Source organism: Macrotis lagotis, chromosome 1 (genome assembly GCF_037893015.1).
Source record: "Macrotis lagotis isolate mMagLag1 chromosome 1, bilby.v1.9.chrom.fasta, whole genome shotgun sequence".
NCBI lineage: Eukaryota > Metazoa > Chordata > Mammalia > Peramelemorphia > Peramelidae > Macrotis > Macrotis lagotis.
The window spans coordinates 423819015-423846928 of record NC_133658.1 but is presented as its reverse complement, the minus strand read 5'-3'; the positions used below and the strand labels follow the sequence as shown (position 1 = coordinate 423846928).

Sequence of the window (27914 nt, the reverse complement as noted above, 5' to 3'; positions counted from 1 at the left end):
TAGGAGTATGGGAGTTCAAAGTTGACTTCAGATACTTGTCACTTACTAGCTGTGTGACCTTGGGCAAGTCACTTAATCCTGATGCCTCACATCCAGGGTCATCTCCAGTCATCTTGCCCATATCTAGCCACTGGACCCAGATGTCTGTGCAGGAGAAAGTCAAGCTGGTGACTTAGCACAGCAGCCCCTCACTCAGATTCCGTTCATGTGCTCATCATGGCATCATCTCCCTGATGTCATGATCTTCTTCGAGAATTAAGGACAAAAATCATCATCTTGCTGTATTGTCTTTCTCAAATTCTATGTTTCATCCAATTTAAACTACTGGATAATCCCTGAACTCAGTATTCTACCTTATTCTGTCATTTAACAGAAACATTTCTGATATTCAGAATCCTTATGTTCTTTCAAGAACTAACTTAGAATCACAAGGATCCTTCCAGCTCTAAATCTTTGATCACATTATCAAGGATCAACTTCTTTGAGAAATATTTCTTGATGCCCTTCTTTATTAGTGCTCTCTTTGTCCTTGTTTCTTTGTACTTATATTTGCATACATAATACATCTCTCTTCTCCACAGCAGAATATAAGCCTCTTTAGGGCAGGAACTGTCTTGTTTTTGCCTTTTACATCCTCACTACTTAGGATAGTTCTTTATGCATAGTTATGTGCTTGATAGTTTATTGAATTGACAGAATGTGACAGTAGATTGGACAAATATCAGTTGCCAAATATGATGAGTTTCTGTTTTCTTCTTGTTAACATTGTTGACCATGCTCTCTTCTTTGTATTTTCATGTTTCTGTTTTCTCATTGTTGTTTTCCCACCTGTCTAACCACTTCTATTCTTTTTCCTTTGGGTTAATTAACCATTTATACCAAACTATGGGCATACCCCATGATTTCATATTAGTATCCCTTCTTTTCTGTTCTTTAGAAAGTAAAGATATACTCTAATTTTTCCTTAATTAATTTAATTAATTTCTCTTTAATTTTCTTATTTGGGTCGTTTAGTAATCTGAATATCCAATCATGTCCTCTCTTCTTAGTTCCAATACAGTATTATGAACTTCCTGTTAGACATTTCAAACTGGATTTCTTTGAGACATCTCAAACTCAACCATATCAAAATCACAACTGAAATTTTTCCTAAAACTACCTCTTTTCCAAAATCTCCCATTTCTAGTCACTTTGGCTCATAACCTCATTGTTTCCCTCAGCTTCTTGTTTTTTACTCCATTTATCCATTTCTACCTCCCAATATATCTCCCATTTGACCTCTGTGTAAATATATAAGCAAACACAAAGTAATTTTGGTGGACAGAAAGTCAGATGGAGTGATCAGGAATGCTCCATGTGAGAGATGACACAAAGAGCTATAAAAAGAGGGTATATCTAAGTACAAAGTGAATTTAATACTTAAATTTAGAAGAATCTTTAGCAAATGAAGTTTGTTTCCTAAGTATAATATTTAAAGGTTCCTCCCTGAATCTCACTTAAATTGCATAGAATCAGATGGTTCTGTAAGTCAATTCATGAAATTCTTTGATTAAAGACAACTCAAACTAAATCATAGACAAAAATGAGCAAATAAGTAGAGCCTATTTTGTAACACTTGATGGATTGTATTTATAGGATGAATATAAAATATTAGTGGCTTGATTCCCCCCCCCCAGAACTATTAAGTGAAGGGGATTTATTTTTATTTTTATGGCTTAGCATTAAAGAGATATTTTTTGTTTGTTTAGAGCCTCACACAGCAGAACATTTTGCCAACAGTGTGAAAGGGAGAATATCTGTTAAACCTATCACTGACAGTGTTTTGGTATGGGGCTTTTTGCCAAACTAGTTGATCTATTATAATTGGCAATATGTCTGTATTCCTTAGTCCTGACTTTCCTATAGTTTTTTCTTTCTTTTTTTTTTAAGTTTTTGCAAGGCAATGAGGTTAAGTGGCTTGCCCAAGGCCACACAGCTAGGTAATTATTAAGTGTCTGAGGCCGGATTTGAACTCAGGTACTCCTGACTCCAAGGCCAGTGCTCTATCCACTGCACCACCTAGCCTCCCCAACTTTCCTATAGTCTGAGGGGTTTTTCAATGGCAAATTCAATAATTCTTTACAGAAATGTCACTCATAGATATCAAGTGGGAGAAATAAATAAAATGGGAGAAAAAGAATCCTAAATGATTTCATCCCTAAACATAACTATTCCCTGTATATTTTATATATTTTTTTGTCAATGGAAGAACAAATTTGGAATTTGGGGATGGTTTTGTGTGTGCATGGGTGAGAGTTTTAATGAAGAATGAATTTAAAAGCATTTATTAGGTACTTATGTTCCAAAAACTTCTAAATGATTGGCATAGAAATATAAAAGTGAATAAACAATTTCTTACCAGAGAGGAGTTTACTTGAGAAATACTGTATTTATAGGGAACAGTTTTCTTTCTTTCTTTCTTTTTTTTTTTGGAAAGTTAATGGAGCCTTAGGAAAGGAGTTTGTATGATCTTTTTTTTTGTTGTTATTATTTTTTAGATTTTTCAAGGCAGTGGGGTTAAGTGGCTTGCCCAAGGCCACACAGCTAGGTAATTATTAAGTGTCTGAGGTCGATTTTGAACCCAGGTACTCTTGACTCCAAGGCCGGTGCTCTATTCACTACGCCACCTAGTGGCCCTGAGTTTGTATGATCTTGAAAGTGTTTTTTAAATTGTCCAAAAGTATGTATATTTATATTTCCTCATTTTGATTCCAATGGAATGTATTTTCCCAGTTTCAATCCTGCTGGGACTTTCAAACAATTCTTATCTTCTCCAAGATTTAGTGGTCTCCTAATTGTTCTACTTGCTTTCACTTTCTCCCTTCTTCTAGTCATCTTCCATACAAAGGTCATCTTTCAAAGGTCTGTTCTGACCTTTTTGCTTCACTAATAAAATACAAGCTCTTCAACCTGGTTTTTATGGCATATTAAAGCTGTCACCAAATTACCTTTCTTTTCTTTTTAAGTATTACTCTTCCCCTTCCCCCTCCCCAATTCTAAATTCTAACCAATCTGGGCAGTTTGCTGTAATTGAGGGTATTGGACTAAACCTTTGAGGTATGTAGATCTATAGTGGAGATGCAGCTCTAAAGCTTTGGTAATGTGATCCCATGTGATCTTTGATATTATTAGGGTGTCCTTTTTGTCTAAAATACATCTTTCCTCAATGTCACCTCTCAAAATACTCATCTTGGTTCTGTGTTCAGAAAGGTGCCCCTTCATTTATTCCCTGAACTACTCACACTGAGAAGTGTGTGCTGGAAAGAGTCCTAGATTTGGAATCAAGTAGCATGGATTCAAATTTGGTCGCTATGTCATCCTTGGCAAGTTATCCTATTATAGTCTTAGTTTTCCCTTTTGAGAAGGACTTGATGATAAATGGCATTCAAGGTCTCTTCCGACTCTAGATCTTATGTTTCTATAAATCTGTTTATGTGCTTGAAAATTAAATGTTGTGTATGGTGCTTTTTCATTTTGTTCATTCTAGTTTCATCTTTGTTACTCTTTCCTCTTGTGGTCATTCCAAAGTTTTTAAAGAACCATCTCAATTCCTTATTGTACATTAGGCAGCTCTTCTCTATCTATTGTTGAATAATGTTATGAAGCTAAACCACTTGGTTTGGTTACTTTAGTATTTTTTTTTTTAGGATTTTTGCAAGGCAATGGTGTGAAGTGGCTTGCCCAAGGCCACACAGCTAGGTAATTATTAAGTGTCTGAGGATGGATTTGAATGCAGGTATCCTGACTCCAGGGCGTGCTCTATCCACTGTGCCACCTAGCCACCCTCACTTTAGTATTTCTTTAAAGCATTTCTTCTGGCTTTCTCTAACTGACCTATTTGAGCTTATTATACACTCACTATTTAACTGTTTATTTTCTCCTGGTGGCCAGGTTGGTAAATTTTCTTTGGGTCCAATCTGGTGATGTTGCTTCATTCTATTAGGGTGGCTCCCTAGAGTCTCCCTACAAGCAAACTTAAATGTTAGAGTATTTTTTAGTTACTTCATTCCTGGATTTCTGGAGTATCTTAACTGACAGTTTCTCTGATTGCTATTTCTTTCTTATATTGTGCTCACAATTTCTTTTTGATTGTGATTTTGAGTTTGATTTGATTTCAATTATCTAGGGAGTTCCTACTGAAAAAACTCCTCCCACTGATGCAGTTGGACAACAGTTCTATTTATAATTTTAGAAAGATTCATGGGATACTGAGAAGTTTGACCATTTGTGCAGTTTCATAGAGCCAGTTTGAGTCTGAAGCCTGTCTTGAATTCACAACTGAGATTTAAGACTACTTGCTTCTCATTAATTATACCACAAGCATGTTGTGCTCAGATTTGTTATTATTCAGTCTTTTCAGACTCATTGTGACTCCATTTGGAATTTTCTTGGAGTAGTCTGCTATTTCCTTCTCCAGCTCATTTTACAGGTAAGGAAACTGAGGCAAAAAAGGTTTAAGTGACTTGCCCAGTGTCATATAGCTAGTAAGTAAGTGAGGTCAGATTTGAATTTGGGAAGAGAAATCTTCCTGATTCCAGATCTAGTGTTCTCTATGCACTGCACTACCCAGCTGCCCTGAGTTCAGATTAGTTCTTCCTTATAAAATATTATTTTCTTTTGTTTTCTCCTAAGAGCTTTCATCAACTCACATCAAAGCAAACTCTCCAGCCTAGCATTTAAGAGCTTTCTTCAGACCAACAAATATTTATTAAATTCCTCTTATGTGTGGAGGACATAATAGTTCCTGGGAGAGATCTCACTGGTCTGCTTGCTTTCATTTTCTTACCTCTCCAGTTCACATAAGTTTAGCTAAGGTGTCTGCCCTAATGGAGTTTGCATGGCTATTCGATGGTATTGCTTTTTTTTTTTAACCTAGTTTTATTTCCTAGCCTATTTCCTGACATTATACTGTAGCTTCAACTATCTGTTTCCTTTTTATACCTCCTTTGTATTATCCAGACTTCCTTCTTCTTTTGTTTACATCAATCCTCTCCCATCACTAATCTAAATCCTTTATTTTCTTTTATGTTTACCTCTTGAATTAAGTTCTCAATTTAGCATGACCTCATTGTTTTTACATACCCCATATTGCTTTAGCACTTCTTTTGCACAAGTTTGTGCATCCCTACTTCATTTGTTTTGCTTTAGCTATTTCATTTATGTATGAAGTCCTAAAAGAATCAGATCAGGAGGAGGTTTGGTAAAATCAAAAACTAGTACTAGTTGGAGTCAAGAAAAGTTGTCCTTGTACCTGCATACTCCTTCTCCCCTTCTTTTCCTACCTATTCTCCCTCTCTGAGTTTCTTTCTCTCTCTCTCTCTCTCTCTCTCTCTCTCTCTCTCTCTCTCTTTTCTCTTCTGTAAAAAGAAAAGTGTTCTAGATCAGATCTGCTTGCTAATCAGCTATATATCTTTGGACAAATCACTTCTCTTTTGTCTGTCTTAATTTTTTCATCTTTTAGGTTAGGGATTTTGATTAATTGATGTTTCGTGTCCCTTCTAGTTCTAAAATTCTGCAATTATTTTATTATATTTGTATGATGGTCATATTGTTTCCCCTGATAATAAAATGTAAACTCCATGAGAATAGGGACTATTTAATTTTTTTGTGTCTATATCCCATACTTGACTTCTGATAGAATTTTTTTCCTCACCTCTAAAGTGAAGGATCATAAGATCATGATTTTTTTTGAAATTGAAGAGACCTTAGAGATTTTCTAGTTCAATCCCTTATTTTACAGATGAGGATATTGAGACCCAACAACATTAAATGGACCTGTTGTAAGGTCACACAAGTGGTAAGAAGCAAAGCCAGAATTAGAGTACTCTCACACCAAATGTAGACATCATTCTACACTGCTCCTTCATCACTCTGAACTACTCCACTTTTACTTTTCAATTTTCCCTCTATCCCAAATCTACTATTCCTTCTATTCATTCTCCTCATGATACTCAAATCTAGTTAAAAGATTAGACTTATCTTCAAATTCAGCCTAGATCTCATCTCTGTAGTCCTTCATATTTTCCTGTTTCCACCTTATCTAATCTTAACCCTAGTTAGTCTCCACTGCCTAGTTTTTGAATCTAGCTTCATATTTACTTTTTATACTAGATAATATCTAATTTCCCTTCTATGTCAAAATCATGTGATCCTATAGGATTACTCTTTTAAAACTAAGTAGGGAGGAAAAATATTTTTGTGTTCAAGTGGCCAGTTTGAGTATATATAAACCAGAACTATAACTAGGGTAAGATGGTGAGGGCATTGTCTCATGCCACTGATATTTTGCAGGAGCTGAAGCACTTACACCATTTCAGCAATATTGAGACTACTAACCCTTTAACTTACATGTAAACAGGATAGTAGCAAATGATCTATGTCTCTGGCCTCTTTTTTCTTCAATTCTAGTTCCAACTCTGGCCAAGCAGCTTTATTGTGGGTCCCAATATCTCTGTTTTTCCCCTCCATGGCTATCTTAAGTTCCCTTCCTCCTCCTATAGGACTCTAGGTGTGACTTTTCCCTGTAATTGAATTTATCTTAAAAACTTGATCTGAGAAAATGTTTCTTTCTGCTTGCCTGGGTCACCAGTTTCTGGTTGCCGGTCTTTTGTGAACACTTTATCTCTATAACTACCTACTTATTAAATGTAGCCTTATGAATTTTATTTGTTTTTTTAATTCTAGACTAAAACTTACTTTAACTGTAGTTATGAGTAATGAGCTTTTCTTCCAGAGAGTGCAAAGCAGTCTTTCTTTCATTGAGATCCAAAATACTAACATTTGCTGCACACTTTTTTCTGGAAGGAAACTTCAGGATATGGCAACTTCTTGGTAAGAAATAACAATTAATGTCCTCTTAAAGTCTAAGAGTAAGACATTGCCACTTCATATTTATATTATTTGATTTTGTTTCATGGTAATTGATAATAATAATTTATTACTTTTCATATTTGTCTTCCTCTCATCCTCCTAGTCAGAAGATGGGTAAGAAGAGCCGAGTGAAAACTCAGAAATCAGGCACTGGCGCTACAGCAACAGTGTCACCAAAGGAAATGCTGAACCTAATTAGTGAACTCTTGCAGAGTAAGTTTATTTTCCAAATGCCAGTAAATCTTTTGAATTTTTGCTCTTTTTATTCAAACTTGCAAAGTACTGTTTGATTTCTTTTTTAGCTTCTGTTAAAATATATAGTTGTGACCAACTTTCCAATATTCATGTGAGTTATCCATTTTATGGACTTTTCCATGACAAATTCTTATTTTCAACTTTGTTTGCCATGCATTTTCTTTCACTTGCTTCCCTGCTCCTTCTTATCCCATAACATACATCCTTTGTCCTGTCAGTTGGCTTGCGCTATAGTTGGAGCAAATTCATTTTAATATTATTCTAAGCAAAATGTAATCAGGAAGGTCGATTTATTGGCTCATCAGAGCTTGTGCTTTTCTAAAGTTTAATAGAATAATTTTTTTGGAAAAAAAGTAGTTAACAATTGAGAGTTAACTCTATGAGAACTTTATAGATAATGCTTATTAAACACAAAGCAAGTATTGTGATTTTTGGATGACTATTCAGATATACAAGAGACAGTGTGATGTACATACTGGATAGAGATCCAGCCTCAATACCAGTAATAAGGAGGTTCAAGTCTCGCATCTGACATCTACTACTTATGGCACCTGGAAAAGTCATTAATGTCTCAGTCCTTTAGGAAACTCTTTAAGGCTATAAGTTACAGTTATAAGACTGACTTGTACTAGTAGAGGGAATTTCTGAACCCTAAAATTACCTTAAAAAATGAAATCACAAGTCGAGTCCCTAAAGAGAAGTGAGGAAAAAAGGCTAATATATAAAAGATGATCAAATAATGAAATTCATGTAGAAGAAGAAAGCTGAAAATTAGCTCTCCAGGACCAACAATCTAGTTCTAGATATATCTGACTCTTCTTGAGGAAAACCACCTATCATATTCAGTTTCTTCATAGTTAATATGCTTCTAGAAGTACTGCACTTCATTCAATGGGAGATTGTTTATTTTGAACACAGTATTGTAAAAAATTCTTCCTTCAATAAGTGAATTCCATCAAGAATTGGAAACTTTTTTATTGCCTTTTTTTTTTTTTAATTTTTAGAGTGTAGCAGCCCAACACCTGGCCCTGGAAAAGAATGGGAAGAATATGTACAGATTCGGGCTCTGGTTGAGAAAATTCGAAAAAAGCAAAAAGGTAAAGTTGAAAGTATTATATAGTAGTCTTGTAGAAATAATATAGTAGCATATTATTTTAATTGAAAATTTGAAGACTTTTCTGATGCATTTAAAAAGGTGAATGGTATTGTAAAGGTATGGGGCAAAGCCGGAATGGCATTGTAAAGGTAGGTATTTGCCTGGATTATCCCAAATTCTCTTTGAAACAACTCAAAATGAATTCTGGGAGTGGCACAACAAAGGAGTGCACGGAACAACTTTCTAGCTTTAGACAACTTAGGAGGATGAGAGAAAGGTCTGTCTCATTGGGGTAAGAGTGAAGTGCTGGCTATATCCAGCAAACCAACAAGTTTTGTAAGGTTACTGAATCAGCAACAGGCTGCTTCCACATACTGTAAGAGGGTTGGACAACTGCTAAGAAAGAGATTGCAGGGGATGCTTTGCTGTCATTAAATGCAGGATTTTGTTGCATTGTCTTCTTTGGTTCTGGGTCTCAGTCCCAGAGTGAGAAAGAGTGATTTGAAAGTGTGTGGCTGCAAGAAAGTGGGGATATTTGTCACCATTCCAGGGTGGAAACGATTGCTTTTGTTTGTTCCCAGACCAAGAGCATAGGCCAAGATAACAGTGACCACATCTCTCTTTAGATTAAACCACCTTAGAAAAACTGAAATCTTAGAGATCCTCAAAACTAACTCTGAAAGTAGCCTGAAAAACCTGAAGCTTGGGATAGTACTGTCTGCACTCTGGCAGTAGAGCCCAACTTTAACATAAAGTTTAAAGTTAAGAAATAGGCTAGAAAAATGACCCCCAAACCTAAAACTGTATAATATAAAGTTAATTACTAAATAGCATGGAGGGAAATACACAGCAAATTTTTCTGACAAAGTTCTCATTTCTCAAATATGTAGAGAAATGAGTCAAATTTATAAGAATACAAGTCATTCCTCAACTGACAAATGGTCAAAATTATGAATAAGTAATTTTCAGACAAAGGAATCAATATGTATAGTCATATGAACAAAAATGCCCCAAATCAATACTGATTAGTGAAATGCAAATTTAAAAAGCCCTGACTTCTAAGACAAAAAAAGGAAAGAGACAAATTTGGAGGAGATGTGGAAAAATTAAGACACTAATGCACCATTCATGGAGTTGTAAACTGACCTCAACATTCTGGAGAAGAATTTGGAACTATGCCGAAAGGACCATAAACCATGAATATCTTTGACCATACTAGGTCTGTGGTCCAAAGAGTTTAAAAAAAATAAAGGAAAAGGACACATATGCACACAAATATTTATAGCAGCTCTTTTTGTAATAGTGAAGAATTGGAAATTGAGGAAATGTCTATCAATTGTGCAGTATCTGAACAATTTGTATGTGATTTTTGAAGAAATACTATTCTAATATAGTAGAGGAGGAATGCTTTAAGAGAAACCTGCAAGAGCCTACATAAACTGATGCATAGTGAAGAGAGCAGACCTAGGAGAATGTTCTATGTAATGATAGCAAATTTGAATGTACATGTAAGTGACCTAACTATTTTCAACAATACAATGATACAAGACAATTCTGAAGTCCTTATGCTGAAAAATGCTACCTACTTCCAGAGAAAGAACTAAAAGGATCTGAATGAAGATTAAAGAATACTTTTTAAAAACTATTTTGGCGGAGTAGGGAGTCTATTTCCTTCTCAATATGACTAATATGAAATTATATATGTTTTAAATGACTGCAAATGTATAACCTCAGATTGCCTTCTCAATGAGAGGGAGTGGTGGGAGGGAAAGAATTTTTAAAAAAAAATGTTAAAATGGTTTTTACATGTAATTAGAAAAATATTTAAATAAAAAAGATGGATGATCATCTTTCAGAAATGTTAGAAAAGCAATTTTAATATTATATTTATGTTTTATATATACAATTATATTTATATTTATATTAATTTGGAGATTGGCCTGAACAGCTTTTACATAGTTCCTTCTATGTCTGAGATGCTATGACTATATTTTGAAAGAATTCTAAATTTATAAGGAAATATGTGAAGTTATAGATACTCTCTAACAAACTAAATCTAATGCCTTTTTCTCTATGCTTAGTCTCCTTGACTCCTTGTAGCATTCAACATTCTCATTTACCAATTCATGGTTACCTTCTGCTAGCTTTTGGTGACATTACTCTCTCCTGGTTCTTATCTTTTCTGTCCAAACATAGTTTATTAGTCTCCCTTCTTGGTTCTTCTGTGGCTTGCCCACTAACCAGGCTGTAGTCCCCAAGGACTCAGTACTGGGCCCTAGGTTTTTTTTTTCCTTTTAACTCACTTTGTGATATCAGCTCCTGTGGGTTTAGTTATCATGTGTATGCAGAAGATACCTAGATCAATATACATCATCTTTCTCCTTATCTCCAAATCATTCACCATCAACTGATTTCTAGACATCTCAAGCTCAAAACATAATTTTTTCCCCTGAAACTTTGTGAACTTTCCTGTTGCTGTTAAGGACCACCATCCTCCCACTAATACTGCTTGAAACCTCTCAGTTTCATATTTGACTGATCCCATATATACATTCCATTGCCAAATATCATTGTTATCTTCAAAACATCTCATGAATATGGACTTTTCATTCACACAAGTTCAGGTCCTTATCACTTCTCACCTGGATTATTGCAGTAGCCTTCTAACTACTGTTTCAAGTGACTACATTCTTAACTTCCGAAGTGATTTTTCTAAAGGGTTAGATCTGAGTATGTTACCCTTCTTAAGGCTTAATGAACTCTCATTTGTTTAGCATTTAAAGCATTTCATAGCCCGATCCCTTTGAACCATAAGAGGAATGCTTTTTTTCCACAACCTTATGTGGTAAGTAGATAAATATTTTATACTAGTTAATGGGAGAGACAGAACTCGAATTCATTTCTTCTCACTATGCATTCCCTAACAACAAACAGTATGAAGGAGAGAGATCTTAGATTGGATAATGCAAAACATTTTATTTTTGGTGTTTATGAACGTGATTAAGACAGAAATAACATTTTCATTCATTTGAATAATTCAAATAATTGTCTTAATTCTCTCCTTTACTTGTATAAGCATATAAAATCTTTAATGCAGATATTGACAAGTCCCAAATCTTTGATTAGTTTCCTGATAACTGCAGTATAATGATTAAAATAATTTTTTTGTATACTTCCAGAGCCTCCTGGGGAACAGTTAACCCTAGTATGTCAATTTTAAACTCCTTGAGGTCAGGGACTCTGTCTTATTTACCTTTATTTCCCCAAAGAGCATTAGGACTAGTCTGTCTTGTAGGTACTCAGTAAAATACTTAGCTCATTTGAAAAAATTTATTTACTAAAATAGATACTAAACCAATTATCTGCCTTCAGTAATGATTAAGAAGTGAAAATTCAGTTTTGTCTCAAAAGAAACCCCAACTCATTTCTAGGGGAGTACTTTTGTATGTTATTAAATCTAGCTTTTAGTTAACAGTTAATAGTATGATAACAAGTTGCTGACCTCCCTTCAAAGACCTATCTCCTAGCTGTAACCTATGGCTTGATATAGATTCATCCTCTCAGCTCTTCAATTTCTCTTTATACAAATGATGATAAAGAATTATAATAAATGAGAAATACGAGACAGAATTTTGCACTTTTAGGGAGAAAGGTCTATAAATCCATAGTAGCAATATAAAAAAGTATTTAAAACTTAGGATTTTTTGGTACAGAGTATTCTTTTTAAGAGAACTTTTCCCTCCTCATCCTCCTACTCTCCTTCCATCAGATGGAAAAACTCTTTGAATGGATAGAGAATTCAGAATTTTAGTTTAAATTTTTCTATCCTAGGTTAAGTAATTGGAAATTTCACAGACTTTTATTTTATACATTAAGTAGCTATAGTTTCCTTCTCTTAGGTTGTAATCTCCATGAGGGCAAAGAGTTAATCTTTCTAATTTTCCCAGTACACACAGCTCAGTGCTTTTCATATGATAAATATTTAACAAATGTTTCCTAAAGTTGCAGTGGATTGTGTCTTATCCAAATTGGAAAGTAATTTTTGACTGTTTCAGATAGAAAAAGGTCTTATAACTATTTCCAACGTTGTCACAGGCAAATTTTATTATCTGAGAAAAATCATACATGTAGGTCTAAAAGTTCCCTTATTTCTTTATCTTTATTGGGTGAATTTAGGTCTGTCAGTTACCTTTGATGGAAAAAGAGAAGATTATTTCCCTGATCTAATAAAATGGGCTGCTGCTAATGGAGCTTCAACAGATGGTTTTGAACTAGTTAACTTCAAAGAAGAGGGCTTTGGTTTGAGAGCAACAAGAGAGATTAAGGTGAGTTTAGGAACTGATGATATGCCAGAAATATGAAACTTAGTATGAAATTCCTTCTCTTTCAGGGTAAGATGATGGAAAAAACATAAAATGCAGTGATAACTGGTATGATTATATGAGAAATAGGAAAATTAGTTTTTTTGCAAAGTTAATTCTAAAAATATGATGAAAACTTCAATTGCAATAACATCAAGAATAAGATGAGTTCCAAGAACTTAATTCTTTTAATAATGAAAACTTTTTTTTAATGAAAGGCTTGCAGATGTTAGGATTTTATTCGAAATATCAGGTTCTTTGCTTTTTTTCTCCCCTATTTTAACAATGCTAACCTTCCAGTGTGTACAATTAATCTCATTGCTTTTTAACAAATATCTATTAATAGAGCTTGCACTGACACTATAGTATAGCACCCTGCAAATAGTAAGTATCTATTACATTTTAATTAATGAATCAATATAAGGTAAGATTTTTAGGATATCTAAGAAAAAAGGAGAATATGAGATGAGGCTTTGGTCTAGTTCAGAGGTACCCAAATTATTTTCAGTAGTGGACTATATAATGATAGTTAACTTCATTCAGTCAACTAATTGAAGTTACAGATGGGTTGAGTATGTTTTCAGTTTCAATTATGAGTCTTTATTGATCGCATCTTAATTTTAATGACATCTGGTTTCAGTTAGTAGTGCAGTTATAGTAGTAGTAGGCAGGCCTTATGAACCTACCAAATTAGTTTTAACTAATTAGTTAAAGAATTGTTTTTCTAAAAGTATCAGGTGAGCCATATTGAACTTGTTAGATGCATGTTGGTTGCCTTGGATCTAATTGTAGGTATAGCTATGCACCTACTTTATAGATCCTGAGCAGCAATTTAATTATACCCCATTAATTATACAAGGTAACTAAAGAGAAAAGACACATAAAAATAAAATAATACTAGACAATTGTAAGATAAATTAAGATGGGATATACTTAAGTGTCAAATAACCAGCACTTTAAATAATGTTTAAACTTTGTGCTTTAGGCCATCCCTAATCATAAAAGATATTCTTTTCCTTCACTGAACTTAAGTATTAAACCATGTAGAAATATATGTTTAAAGATATACTGATAAACAGTATATGAGTGGGGCGGCTAGGTGATGCAGTGGATAGAGCATCAGCCCTGGAGTCAGGAATCCTAGTTCAAATGCGACCTCAGATACTTAATAATTATCTAGCTGTGTGGCCTTGGGCAAGCCACTTAGCCCCATTTGTCTTGCAAAAGCCTAAAAAAACAAAACAGTATATGAGTATCTTCAGGCAAAGGCACAATATAAGATAAGAAGGATTAATCATAGCTTATAATTATTATTGCCTCTACTTTTTATTTTCTAGTTATATTATATATATTAACTGATTTGAATCTCAAAATTACTCTGAAGATTAGATAGCAGAAAGTATTATCATTTCATAGGTGAGAAAAAAAGTACAAAGAAATTTGTTAACTTTAACTAGGTTTCCAACTTCTAAATTGGATTATAATGTCAATAAAAATAGGGGAATTGTATCCTCTCTTCCTAGCTTCAGTATCTGGCAGAATGCTTTGCATATAGAAAGTAACTAATATTTTAACTGAATTAAAAGTGATTTTATTTGACTATTGATATTTTCAACATGTTTATGTTTCTATGCATGCATGTACACAAGTGTTTAAATATACATATATGCATTTAAGAGGTTATACATACATACATTATATAAATTATACTTACATATATGCATATATGTGTGTATATTTGTATATACATATATACTTGTGTATGTGTGAGTATGAATGTATGTGTATATCAAAGTCTTTTGCCTCCCCTGGATATATGATTTTTAAATTAATATTGGTAGGGGCAGCTAGGTGGCGCAGTGGATAAAGCACCGGCCTTGGAGTCAGGAGTACCTGGGTTCAAATTTGGTCTCAGACACTTAATAATTACCTAGCTGTGTGGCCTTGGGCAAGCCACTTAACCCCATTTGCCTTGCAAAAAAAGAAAACAAACCTAAAAAAAATTAATATTGGGATAGGAAGATACATTGCTAAATGTTTAAAATTGAATATGTATGTTAGGATTTACTTCTGGGCACTGTTATTATGAAGTACAGACATATATATGACATAACTAAAATTGATTAGTTGTGATCATGCTGCTTAATTTTCTAATTTCTTTTCTAGGCAGAAGAATTATTTTTATGGGTCCCACGAAAATTGTTAATGACTGTTGAATCCGCTAAAAATTCAGTATTGGGTGAGAATCATTTTGGATTGTTTGAATGCATAATAGAAAACTACCTATGATGAAATATAAAATAATTTGTATGGATGTGTCTTTGAATCATAGGATAAAATACTAGAGAACTAGAGGATAAAATATTCTTTAAATCTATAATAATGGGGGCAGCTAGGTGGTGCAGTGGATAGAGCACCGGCCCTGGAGTCGAGTACCTGAGTTCAAATCTGACCTCAGACACTTAATAATTACCTAGCTGTGTGGCCTTGGGCAAGCTACTTAACCCCATTGCCTAGCAAAAACTTAAAAAAAAAGTCCATAAATCTATAATAACGTTCTTTGTAAAAGTTTAACAATAATAAAAAAAGCTTGGGGCAGTGCATAAAAGAACGTTGGAGTTTAAGCAACCTGGGTTCTTGTCTGATATATACCAGCTGTATGGTATAGGCCATAGGCAAATCACTTAACCTCTCAGTGTTACAGGCTACTCTTTAAATTGCAGATGAGTTGAAGATTTGCATAAGTATAAAGAATTTCCTTGCCCACAGTTCCTAGTAAATGAAAACACAGTACCTGCTAAAACAACAAAAGAAAAGAAGTATTATATTAAGAGAAATATGCAGTTTATCTTAAGTTTTCCAATACCATTCAATTCACATACATTCTACAAAGTGTTTTAGAAATACATTCAACTTATAACTATTAACATCTGGGTTAATTCAGGGGCCTTATATTCTCAAGACCGAATCCTTCAAGCTATGGGAAACATCACACTGGCATTTCATCTTCTGTGTGAAAGAGCAAATCCTAGCTCTTTCTGGCTGCCATATATACAGACTCTCCCCAGCGAATATGATACCCCTCTCTATTTTGAAGAAGATGAAGTTCAGCATCTTCAGTCAACACAGGCTATACATGATGTCTTCAGTCAATATAAAAATACGGCTCGACAGTATGCCTATTTCTATAAAGTTATTCAGGTGAGTTTTTTAATTGTTTAAATAGTCAAAATTCTTCAAATGAGTGAATTAAAGGAATTAGTGATATAAAGAGGAATCTCTTTTAAGGAAGTTAAAAATTAACTTCATATTTTATTTTAAAAAGTTTAAAGAGGGTACTCATTTGTTTCTATTTCTATTTTTATTTAAGCATCATAAAGCATTCCCTTAAAAGAAGTATTATGACTTATCAATAATCACTGTAAACTGCTAAGCAAACTAAACTTTGCCAAAAAACAAAAGATCATCAATAAATTCTGCATTACTTTTTAAAAAACATGAACACATATAAAGGGTTTCTCTCTATTTCAGGTTTGTGAAAAGGTTTTCATGTTCATTTGAAAGTTTTTGTTACATGTCAATAGCGAAATTTGTCATTTAGTTTAATAAATCATAAGATATAAATAATTATATGATGGGATAAGTATTTTTTTATTTTAAGTGGAATCTTACTATATGAGAGATATAAGAGAATTCATTAAAGGATTAGGAGCATTTGAGTAGAGCTCACTATTCTCTGTATTTCACTCATGTGGTCCACTATATTATCTTAAACTGGCAGTTGAAAAAGAACTAAGATCATTGATCCTTCATAAGTTGAGAAAAAAAACAGAAGGGAAATGCTTTCTCAGTCTTTTCTTTTTTCCCTTCCTAAAGCTCTCAACAGTCAGTCCCTAGGTTTTTATGCCAGTTTGGTTCCAACCTATGTTTTGTTTTTGTATTACTTTTCTGTTAGCCTAAGAGATTCCAGCTTAACTGGTGTTTTTTGAATTTGACATATCTCCTGTCTCCTTGTATTTGTAAAAGCAATCCCATATGACTTAGAATGGGTTCTCTTCTCATCTCCAGTTCTCGTATTCTTTTATCTTCCTTCAAGATACTTCAGTGATGCCACTTCTTCTGGGAAGCCTTCCTTTACCATCACCTTGTTAGTTTAATGTTTGTTTTCAAATTATTTCATATTTGCTTATCTGTTGGGCTTTCATTTGACCTAAATCAATATTTTTTGTCCCTGATATATTTTTACTGGCAAATGACCTGATATTATTTGTCAATTTTCAGATCCATCCTTATTATCCATTAATACCTTGTCACATTTAAACATTCTGTGTATCTACCAAAATACACCAAGAGCTATTTTTCTTCTATACCTTCCATAAATTTGATTTGTGTATTATTATCCTAATAAAAATTGATAAATGAGATCATTTTTCTTAGGAAAAAACACTCAAATCCAAAGAAGCACAATACATTTAACTGTTACATTTGAAGCTTTAGTAATTCAGGAAAAGTTGCTAAGTTTTTTTTTTTAAGATCAGTTTGACTTTTTTAAAACCCAAAAAGAATATATGAATTTTATATTTAAGTATAGTTTTTAAAATCATTTAATTTAAAAATCTTGGTTTTAATCCTAATTATAAACACTAAAATCAAAGTCTTAAAAGTTTTATGTAAGGGCAGCTAGGGGCATGGTGGATAGAGCACCGGCCCTGGAGTCAGGAGGACCTGAGTTCAAATATGGCCTCAGACACTTAATACTTACCTAACTGTGTGACCTTGAGCAAGTCACTTAACCCCATTGCCTTACCAAAAAAAAATTATGTAAGTTTTCAATTATACGTATTTTGATGACTAGGTAATTTATATTTCTATTTGTTCTAAGACTTTCAAAAATCTAGTACAACAAATAGAATAGCAATTCTTTTCAGTAATTTCTAACAAAGCTATTGCCACAACTTTAAATGAGAGAAATCAGTTTCATTTTCAGGTTAGAGATACTGAAAACAATGGCAAATAGGATGAAAATATGTTTTTGACATGTCACTTTCATTTGTAAAATTGTTTATTGCTTTTATTTAGTTAAAAGTTAAAATTTCCCCTTAAAGTCCTACAGAATATTATTTCAGAACATCAAAAAGAAGTTATTAAATGCCTATTCTATGTCCTGTGCTAGGGATATAAATATAAAACTTTGCTATAATGATGTTATTATATTATAATAATATCTAACATTTATATATATAGGCTTTAAGGTTTTTAGAGTTCTTTATAAACAATATCTCATTTTATCTTTACAATCACCTTAGAAAGTAGGTACCATTATCATCCCCAATTTACTTATTTTTTTTTTTTGCAAGGCAAATGGGGTTAAGTGGCTTGCCCAAAACCACACTGCCAGGTAATTATTAAGTGTCTGAGACCAGATTTGAACTCAGGTACTCCTGACTGCAGGGCCAATGCTCTATCCACTGCGCCACCTAGCTGCCTCTCCCAATTTACTTCTAAGAATCTGAAGCAAACAAATTAATGACTTGCCCAGGGTCATGCAGCAAATAAGTATCTGAGACCACATTTGCTTCCATGTTTTCCAAATTGAGTTCCTGTGCCATATGATTGCCTTAAAAACAGAACCTTAAATACCCTGTAATAATGATCTTTTAGAACTTAAAGGGTTAAACCTCCTCAGAATTCAAGGTGAACTCACCTTACATCAAATTTAAGTAGAAGTATTATATATTTCTAATTGTTTTCAATGATGCAAGTATTTTCATACTTCATGAATTTGTTTTTAAAAATAAGTTTTATTGATGACTTTTTTATATCATGGAAATTTTTGTAAATAACTGGAGATGATTGAGAGAAATTGAACACTCCCATGTAACAAAATAACAGAACAAGCAAGAATCTGATAAAGAACCACTTGTTTGCAACATTCTGTCTTAATATTCCCTCCCTCTGTGCAAAAAATGGGGAGGAGTATGTTCTTAAATTCTCTCTAGAAACATTAGTTTTTAAAATTATTCAGTTGCAGATTCCTTTTAGTGACTTATAAAAATTTACATTGTTATTATGATCATTGTATACATTGCTTTATATCTTCCAGATTTGAAATAACTCAACTCCTCTACATCTCCATTGTCTACAAGAATAGTAGAAATTCTTTCACAGAAATTAAAAAGATACGAAAAACATTTTGTCTGACTTATTTTTTTGGACAAATAACCAATCCTATATGCCTAATTATTATTATTATTATTATAATACCTTTCTATAAAAATCTCTGGTTTTCATTTTTATTACTCTTTTCAGGTGGTTTTACTTAGATAATATAAAGCAAATATCTGAAATCACCATTAAACAAAATAGAAATAGGTGATACCAACTATAGCAAAAAGTCTGCTATTTCATTTCGAACATTACCATAATTGTCATAAATTGTTTTGTTAATTGTGAAAACTGATTTATTAGTGACTTTTTTAACTTATGGGTTAGTATAAACTAGTTAAGCTGAGACTCTTGCTGTGTGAGAATTTACAATCTAAGATCCGATGTGAACATTTGTTCTATAAGGAAATATATGGGCAGATGAATAAACCCCCAGAGGATTAAATACAGTTTTATGATGGTGAATGAAGAGGAAATCACATATTTAGAGTGTGGTGCAGAGAAATGTCTACATTTCCAAATTAGTCATAGAAGATTTCAGAAGAGTACTGAGTAGGAGAGAATTAGGCCAATTGTGAATGAGAGCTAAATAGGGAAGGTCAGAAGTTATGATTAGAACTATTAGAATTCCTTTAGTGAATATTCCCCAGAGGGGCAAATAAAGAGATTAGGAAATTGAGGGAGTAGAATGTTACTTGAAACACTGGCAAAAAAAAAAAAAAGAAATCTTGATTTTTACATTTTTTTTCCTAGTTTAAAATACTTACCAAATAGCTTATTTTGGGGATAGTAAATATTATTTTAAATCCTCTCCCCTGACTTGTGTTTTATAATTTTCACTACTTGGTTAACAAACTATAATTCTTATCTTAACAAAAGAAATAAAACCACTAACATTAGCAAAGAAGGCACGAGTTTAACAAACTAAAGTGAATTTTTATGGCAACTTTTCTTTGACTAATATTTTAAGAAAGTGTCTATCATGGTCTGGTAACTTCAAGGTCAGTTCAAGAAATGACTTCAAAGAAGAGGTACTATTATTTTTACTTGGAAAAATGGATTAGATGACTGACTCTTAAGTATTAAAATATATTTATTGTGCATGTTCATTTTAAAATATAGGAGTCAAATTGATGAGGAATAAAAATCTTTTTTCAAAAGAATTTAAACAGAATAAGTCAAACTATATAAAAAAAAAACCTACAAATACAAACTGTATTTTGGTACCCAGGTGCCCTAAATCATATTCTTCCAACTTTATTAGCAAGCAATGCCTTCCAAAGTGAGCCATTAGACTTAGACATCTATCACTGAGATTTGTTAGGATGGGACTTGGACTATGATTCTAGATATGTCTTGTTGAAAAGGAACATATTTAATAGGGGAGGGGATTGTAGTATAGTAACCGCATATATATTAAGAAGATGCTTTGGTGAAAACATAGTGTATTGTATTTTGATAAGAATCCATAAAAGGATAAAAAGAAAAGCAGTGTTTTCTGGGGGACAAAAGAGGAATAATAGACCATTTAAAAAGGAGAAATTATCTATGGAATTTGAAAATCAGATCATAAGCTTGGTATGGAAACATAACATTGAAGCTATCTAGAAATCTTTTGGAATGCTCTTCATTTGCTCATACCCTCTTTCTCCCATTTCTCCATCCCTTTTCTTCTTAAAAGCAAAACAGCTGTTGCATTTGTGACTTGATTTAATGATAATCTTATCCCTCAAAAGGTAGAGGAAGTAACAAGGGGAACTGCAATTCTGGATCGGATTCTGATTTACAAGAAGGAACTGTTTGCTGAAATAGAAATTACAGGAACTTTGGCGGCAAGGGCAAGTGACCACTCCCTAAGAGTTCATGATAGAGGAAAGGAAGGCTGGGCATAATCTGTCTTGATATGCTGCCTAGTTTTGGGGGAGAGCAGATTTCAAACAGCACAAAAAAAGTATAGCTATAAACAAAGATGCCACAAGATAGGAAACTCAAGAATGAAATTTTGAAGACCCAAGAAATGAATTTCACTGAAAGGAAAGTCAGTGCTCCTAAATAGACTGATGAGTATATACAGGGAATTTATGGACCAGCTGAGATTTTTAAAGACATGCATAGAAGATCGAAGCAAGAGGAGGTAACAGGACAAATACAGAAAAACACCACAGTCATGTAAAAATAGTATCAGCAATACTAAAACTCCAAATGAGCACTACACCTGGCAATAAGTGCTTAGAATTTTTTGTTTGTTTACAATGGTTGAGGCAAAAGGAAGATGAAAGAAATGATAGGACCACTACTCATGGTGGATAGGATGATGGTAATGGATGATAGTGGAAAAAGCTGAACTACTCAACTCTTATGTTGCTTCTGTTTTCTCTTAAAAGGAGAATGATCTTTGGACTGGGGAGGAAAGAACAAAAATGGTTTTCAAGGAGTAGAAACCCAAGATCAATGAGGAGATGGTAAGACAGCATCTAGCTGCCCTCAAGTTCAAGTCACTAGTCCTAAATAAACTACATCCTAGGGCTCTAAAAAAATGATAGATAAGATTGCTGCGCTGCCAACAGTGATCTTTTAAAGATCTTAGAAAATGGGGGAAATGCCACAGAATTGAAGGCAAGTGTGTCTGATTTTGAAAAAAGGGAAGAGGGAAGACTAATTATAGACCAGTGAATGTGACTTCTTTGATATTTTAAAACTAAGTCAAGTTGACTCACTGACCTATAGTTTGAAGATTCCAGATGTCTTCCTCTGATACTTCATCAAAGAATGGAGGTGATCCTAAGTTCTAGAAGATTATGCCAAGAGCATACAGGCTCTTAAGAGTTCTGCCATGCTGGAAAGGCTTCAAGTATAGTATAGATTATAAATTTTCTGCTTTTCCAAGAACTAGTCTAGCCAAGTATAAAATGGCTCATTGCTAGTAAAGTGATCACAATATGATGAATTCTTTGTTCATGGCCACCCAACAAGCTTGTTTTCTATTCCTGGAAAAATTCTAGAGTAAATTTTTTTAAAAATTGTAGTTACTTTTTGTTTTCATAACACAGTCAAATATTTCCTCTTTAACATTCCTTTTCCCCAGAGATCCATTTCCCCTCCCCAATACTAAGAGGATGAAGTGTTCCTTATCAGTTTTCCAGGATGAAAATCACAGTTCCTTAGATAGAATTCAACTTCTTTTTAGTGTTATCATGTACCTTAATGTTTGTCATTGTGTATTTTGCTAGATCACACAGACTTAGACCTGAAGAAACCTTAGAGATCATCTAGTCCAACATTCCTGAATGCTTTGTGAGTTCTTAGAGAGGCATTAATCACTAAAAGCTAGCATGGTGTCATCAAGGGCAATCATGCCTCTCAGTAACTTGATTTTTCCTTTTTTTATTTCCTTTTTATTTTATTTTTTTTAATTTTTATTAAAGATATTATTTGAGTTTTACAGTTTTCCCCAATCTTGCTTCCCTCCCTCCACCCCCACCCCACAGATAGCACACCGTCAGTCTTTCCATGTTGTACTTCCATCCAAATTGGGTGTGATGAAAGAGAAATCATATCCTTAAAGAGAACAGAATTCTCAGAGGTAACCAGATAAAACCATAAGACATCTGGGTTTTTTTTTTTCCCCGAATTAAAGGGAATAGTCCTTGTACTTTGTTCAAACTCCACAGCTCCTTATCTGGATACAGATGGTACTCTCCTTTGCAGACAGCCAAAAATTGTTCCCAATTGTTGCACTGATGGAATGAGCAAGTCCTTCAAGGTTGAACATCACTCCCATGTTGCTGTTAGGGTGTACAGTGTTTTTCTGGTTCTGCTCATCTCACTCAGCATCAGTTCATGCAAATCCCTCCAGGTTTCCCTGAAATCCCATCCCTCCTGGTTTCTAATAGAACAATAGTGTTCCATGACATACATATACCACAGTTTGCTAAACAATTCCCCAATTGAAGGACATTTACTGGATTTCCAATTCTTTGCCACCACAAACAGGGCTGCTATAAATATTTTTGTACAAGTAATATTTTTACCCTTTTTCCTCATCTCTTCAGGGTATAGACCCAGTAGTGGTATTGCTGGGTCCAAGGGTATGCACATTTTTGTTGCCCTTTGGGCATAGTTCCAAATAGCTCTCCAGAAGGGTTGGATGAGTTCACAGCTCCACCAACAGTGTAATAGTGTCCCAGATTTCCCACATCCCTTCCAACAATGATCATTATCCTTCCTGGTCATACTGGCCAATCTGAGAGGTGTGAGGTGGTACCTCAGGGAAGCTTAAATTTGCATTTCTCTAAGAATTAATGATTTAGAGCATTTTTTTCATATGGCTATGGATTGCTTTGATCTCATCTGTAAATTGCCTTTGCATATCCTTTGACCATTTGTCAATTGGGGAATGGCTTTTTGTTTTAAAAATAATGACTCAGTTCTCTGTATATTTTAGAAATGAGTCCTTTGTCAGAATCATTAGTTGTAAAGATTGTTTCCCAATTTACTACTTTTCTTTTGATTTTGATTACATTGGTTTTACCTGTGCAAAACCTTTTTAATTTAATGTAATCGAAATCATCTAATTGGTTTTTAGTGATGTTCTCCAACTCTTCCTTAGTCATAAACTCTTCCCCTTTCCATAGATCTGACAGGTAGACTAGTACTTGATCTTGTAATTTGCTTATAGTATTGTTTTTTATGTCTATGTCCTGTAACCATTTGGATCTTATCTTGGTAAAGGGTGTGAGGTGTTGGTCTAATCTAAGTTTCTTCCATACTAATTTCCAATTATCCCAGCAGTTTTTATCAAAGAGGGAGTTTTTATCCAGGTGGCCTGACTCTTTGGGTTTATCAAACAGCAGATTACTATAATCCTCTCCTGCTTTTACACCTAATCTATTCCACTGGTCCACCACTCTATTTCTTAGCCAATACCAAACGGTTTTGATGACTGATGCATAATTTTAGATCTGGTAGTGCTAAGCCACCTTCATTTGCATTTTTTTTCATTAAGCTCCTGGCAATTCTTGACTTTTTATTTCTCCATATGAATTTACTTACAATTTTTTCTAGCTCATTAAAGTAATTTTTTGGAATTTTGATTGGTAGGGCACTAAACAGATAGTTTAGTTTTGGTAGAATTGTCATTTTTATTGTATTAGCTCTACCTATCCATGAGCAGTTGATATTTGCCCAGTTATTTAAATCTGATTTAATTTGTGTGAGAAGTGTTTTATAATTGTTTTCAAAAAGATTCTGAGTCTGTCTTGTCAAATAGACTCCCAAGTATTGTACACTGTCTGAGGTTACTTTGAATGGAATTTCTCTTTCTAGCTCTTCCTGCTGTTTCTTGCTAGTCATATATAGGAAAGTTGAGGATTTATGGGGGTTTATTTTATAACCTGCAACTTTGCTAAAATTGCTAATTGTTTCCACCTTTTTTTTTGTTTTTTGGGTTTTTTTGCAAGGCAAACGGGGTTAAGTGGCTTGCCCAAGGCCACACAGCTAGGTAATTATTAAGTGTCTGAGACCGGATTTGAACCCAAGTACTCCTGACTCCAGGGCTGGTGCTTTATCCACTACGTCACCTAGCCGCTCCTACGCCACCTAGCCGCCCCTGATTTTTCCTTTTTGACAAAGTTGCCAGACTGGTAGTTCAGGCAATGCTGTAAATTCAGTTTTCCTAAATTTTAGTACATTTTGCAAATTTTCTGCTGTTTTCCCTGTGGAAAAGAGTCACAAGTTGCTTAGAGAAAAAGCACAAAAAATATGAATTGTTCGTTTTAGTGTTACCCTTAGTTCTAGACTGTGAACTAGACTATGAATTTTTAGTTTCCAATGGGAAAAGAATGGTGGTGGTAAACTCAAGAGAGTTTAAATTCCTTAAGGGAGATTTTTAATCCATTTTTGCAGAACTGGCAATCTCTTTTTTCCTTACATGTATGTGAACATATATGTATATACACATACATACATAAATACACTTATATGTATATATATGAGAAATTTCCCTATGATGCTGTATTTACTCTGGTTTTGCCCATAAGGTGAGCATTTATTTGTGCAGATTGCTTCTAAGACTTTCCATTTTAAATCTATTTTGTTATGCTTGATAAGGATAATTAAATTGTTTTAGATATTAAGAAACTTTATACTCAAGAAATTTTTAGACATAATCCTAGAATTGTGAGGCACCTGTGTTCATTTAGCTTAACCTTAATTTCACTAAAAATCCTTGGTTACGGTATTAACAAGTGACCATTATGACCTCAACTTGAAAAACCTTAGTGAGAGGGAACCTGTAACCTCCCAAAACTGTTTTTTGGAACTGTTCTTTGTTAGATGTTTCTGGTTTAAAAAAAAAATCCTTAAATCATATCAGTGTTTAAGTTTTTTAAATCAAACTAGGCAAGTATTGTCCGTATTCTCAGTCTGGTTAGATATTACTACAGTGATATTGGGGGGTAGGGTTAGGGTAGGATCCCAGCTTTTTATAGCCTCCAGAATAAGGGCAATTGTGGAGGGAAGTCATGGCAATATTGTTTGGGTAAACATTCCTTAGCTGACTCTCAGTCTGCTCATAGCCACATTTTAGACTATTTTGTCTTATACATTTTCCATCAAGAGAAGGATATGGAATACAATTGTAAATCATACTTTGATTACTTTAGTGAATCACAGAAGACCGACCATCTCTGTAAATTTTTTTATTATGCCTTACTCTTTTCTCTTTGCTAATAGATTGGGAGCGTACTTCACCATCAGCCCTTTAAAATTATAGTTGGTCACTTCTTGAGCAAACCTCTGTAGTTTTTCAGTATTTTCCTTTACATCTAATATTTGTTTTAATAAACATTTACTGAATATCAGTTAGCCAAATATGTACTTAGCTTCACACTGAAGATTTTTGGGAAGGGATACAAATGATGTTGCTGCTTCGAAAGAGTTTATGATTCTTATTGAGAAGATGGGATAGATACAAAATATTAATTATACAAAAGTATACATGTGTCCAAAAGTCAGGAAGAGAAGAGGGAATGATTTAGATCTTGAAATATTGATGGAATTTGGATACCTAGAGAGGGTAGAGAGGGTGAGGAAGAAGTTAATCACTGAAAGTATGATAAATACTGAGGGGAGAAAGAGACCTATGTTAGATTATGATTGTGAGGCATTAGAAATTTTGAAGTAATTTATCATAGATATCCTTTTTTAAAAATTTTGTGCTTCAGTAAGAGATTCTTAAAAGGCTAAGGTCTTTGTTTTGGTTAGAAAGTGAATTCAAGGGGCGGCTAGGTGGTGCAGTGAATAGAGCACTGGCCTTGGCGTCAGGTGTACCTGGAGTCAGTCAGGTGTACCTGGAGTCAGGTGTACCTGGGTTCAAATCTGACCTCAGACACTTAATAATTACCTAGCCGTGTGGCTTGGGCAAGCCACTTAACCCCATTGTCTTGAAAAATCTAAAAAAAAAAAAAATGAATTCATAGGGGCAGCTAGGTGGTGCAGTGCATAAAGCACCAGCCCTGGAGTCAGGAGTACCTGGGTTCAAATCCAGTCTCAGACACTTAATAATTACCTAGCTGTGTGGCCTTTGGGCAAGCCATTTAACCCCATTTGCCTTGCCAAAAAAAAAAGTGAATTCATAACATTCTGGAGTACTACAGCATTAGCAATGCTTTTATAAATGATCTTAGAACTTTGTTTAACAATTGTCTAACTTCATATATTTTCTCAACTATAATCTCATTCTCTTTGTTCTTATTTCCTCAAATTTTTCCTAGTTCCCCTATAAATTCCCTTACAGCATACAGCCCACAATCTCCTTTCATTTGGGCATGACTTTCTAAAAGAGTTAGGATGTGGTTTCTTATTTCATCAGTAGATATGGTATTAAACTTGTTTGGTTATTTCTGGATATCTCAGGATGTGCTGGTTTGTAGTTTTTTAAAGAAAGATTAGATGTACACCAGTAGGTATATTGCGGAATGGATCTCATTTAGGTACAATCTGGACTAGATTGCCTTTGAGGGCCTTTCTGATTCCAGTAGTCTGTAGTTTATATAAGGATGAGGGTTAGGGAATGATCTGGAAAAAGCAGGACGCAATGTGCTAACCCTCTCTTCATCCACTTCCTCCCCAAATGCCTTTGCCCATTCTACATGTTCTTCCTGATCATCCCTTTTTGGAATTTCTTTCAAGACCAGCTTAGGTGCCACTTCCTATATTTCCTGTTCTCCTAATTGTTGGTAGTCTTCCCCCTCCCTTAAACATTTTTTATATTTTGTTTATGGTTTGTTGCTACTTAATTGGTTTACATGTTATTTTCCCCAAAAAGAACTCTTGAAGGTCAGAAACAATTTGCTTTTTTGCTTTTTTATCCCCAATGATGGGATCAGCTATTCTGTATACTTTTTTTTTGCCAAAATAAAGATCAAAATTAGTGAATTGGTAGAAGGAATAATAAGAAAAAAGTAAAATATGTAGATGGAATAATTCAATCCTAAACTATTTAATCAATTATTGATAATGAAAATGGATAATTTGGTAATTTAGAAATAATGACACTGATTATAATATTTTCTTTTTTTAAGTATATAAATATTTGTTTTCCAATTACATACAATGGTAGTTTCCACCAATTTTTTTTCAAGATTTTGAATTTTTTTTCTCCCTCCTTGCCTACCCGCCCAACAGAAGGCTCTTAGTCTTTTTTTGTTTGTTTGTTTTTACAAGGTAACAGGGTTAAGTAACTTGCCCAAGGTCACATAGCTAAGCAGTTATTAAGTGTCTGAGGCTGGATTTGGACTCAGGTTCTCCTGAACCTAAGGCTGGTGCTCTATCCACTGTGCCATCTAACTGCCCCTCTGATAAAGTCTTTACATTTGCTTCCAAGATACACATAGATCCAAATTGAATGTGTTGAGAGAAGAAACAGATCCAAAAAGAAGAAAGAAAACATTATTAGAGATAGCAAAATTATATAATACATATGACAACTTTAAAAAATTGAAGATTTTGGGGGGGGTTGTTGGAGGTTTTTTTTAGGTTTTTGCAAGGCAAATGGGGTTAAGTGGTTTGCCAAAGGCCACACAGCTAGGTAATTATTAAGTGTCTGAGACCGGATTTAAACCCAGGTA

The 27914-nt window shown here is 34.0% G+C and overlaps 1 protein-coding gene across 3 annotated transcripts in view; it reads left to right on the top strand.

Moving 5' to 3' along the window:
• Positions 1-27914, top strand: part of SETD3 (SET domain containing 3, actin N3(tau)-histidine methyltransferase) — a 140809-nt gene that overhangs the window by 28205 nt on the left and 84690 nt on the right. For 2 of the 3 annotated variants that reach the window (XM_074213049.1, XM_074213051.1), the window contains 5 exons: positions 7013-7122; positions 8169-8261; positions 12437-12585; positions 14788-14860; positions 15566-15822. In XM_074213049.1, the coding sequence (XP_074069150.1) occupies positions 7013-7122; positions 8169-8261; positions 12437-12585; positions 14788-14860; positions 15566-15822 (682 nt within the window). Of the gene's footprint in view, positions 1-6843; positions 6871-7012; positions 7123-8168; positions 8262-12436; positions 12586-14787; positions 14861-15565; positions 15823-27914 lie in introns of all 3 variants that reach the window. The other variant, XM_074213050.1, reaches the window with a different exon arrangement.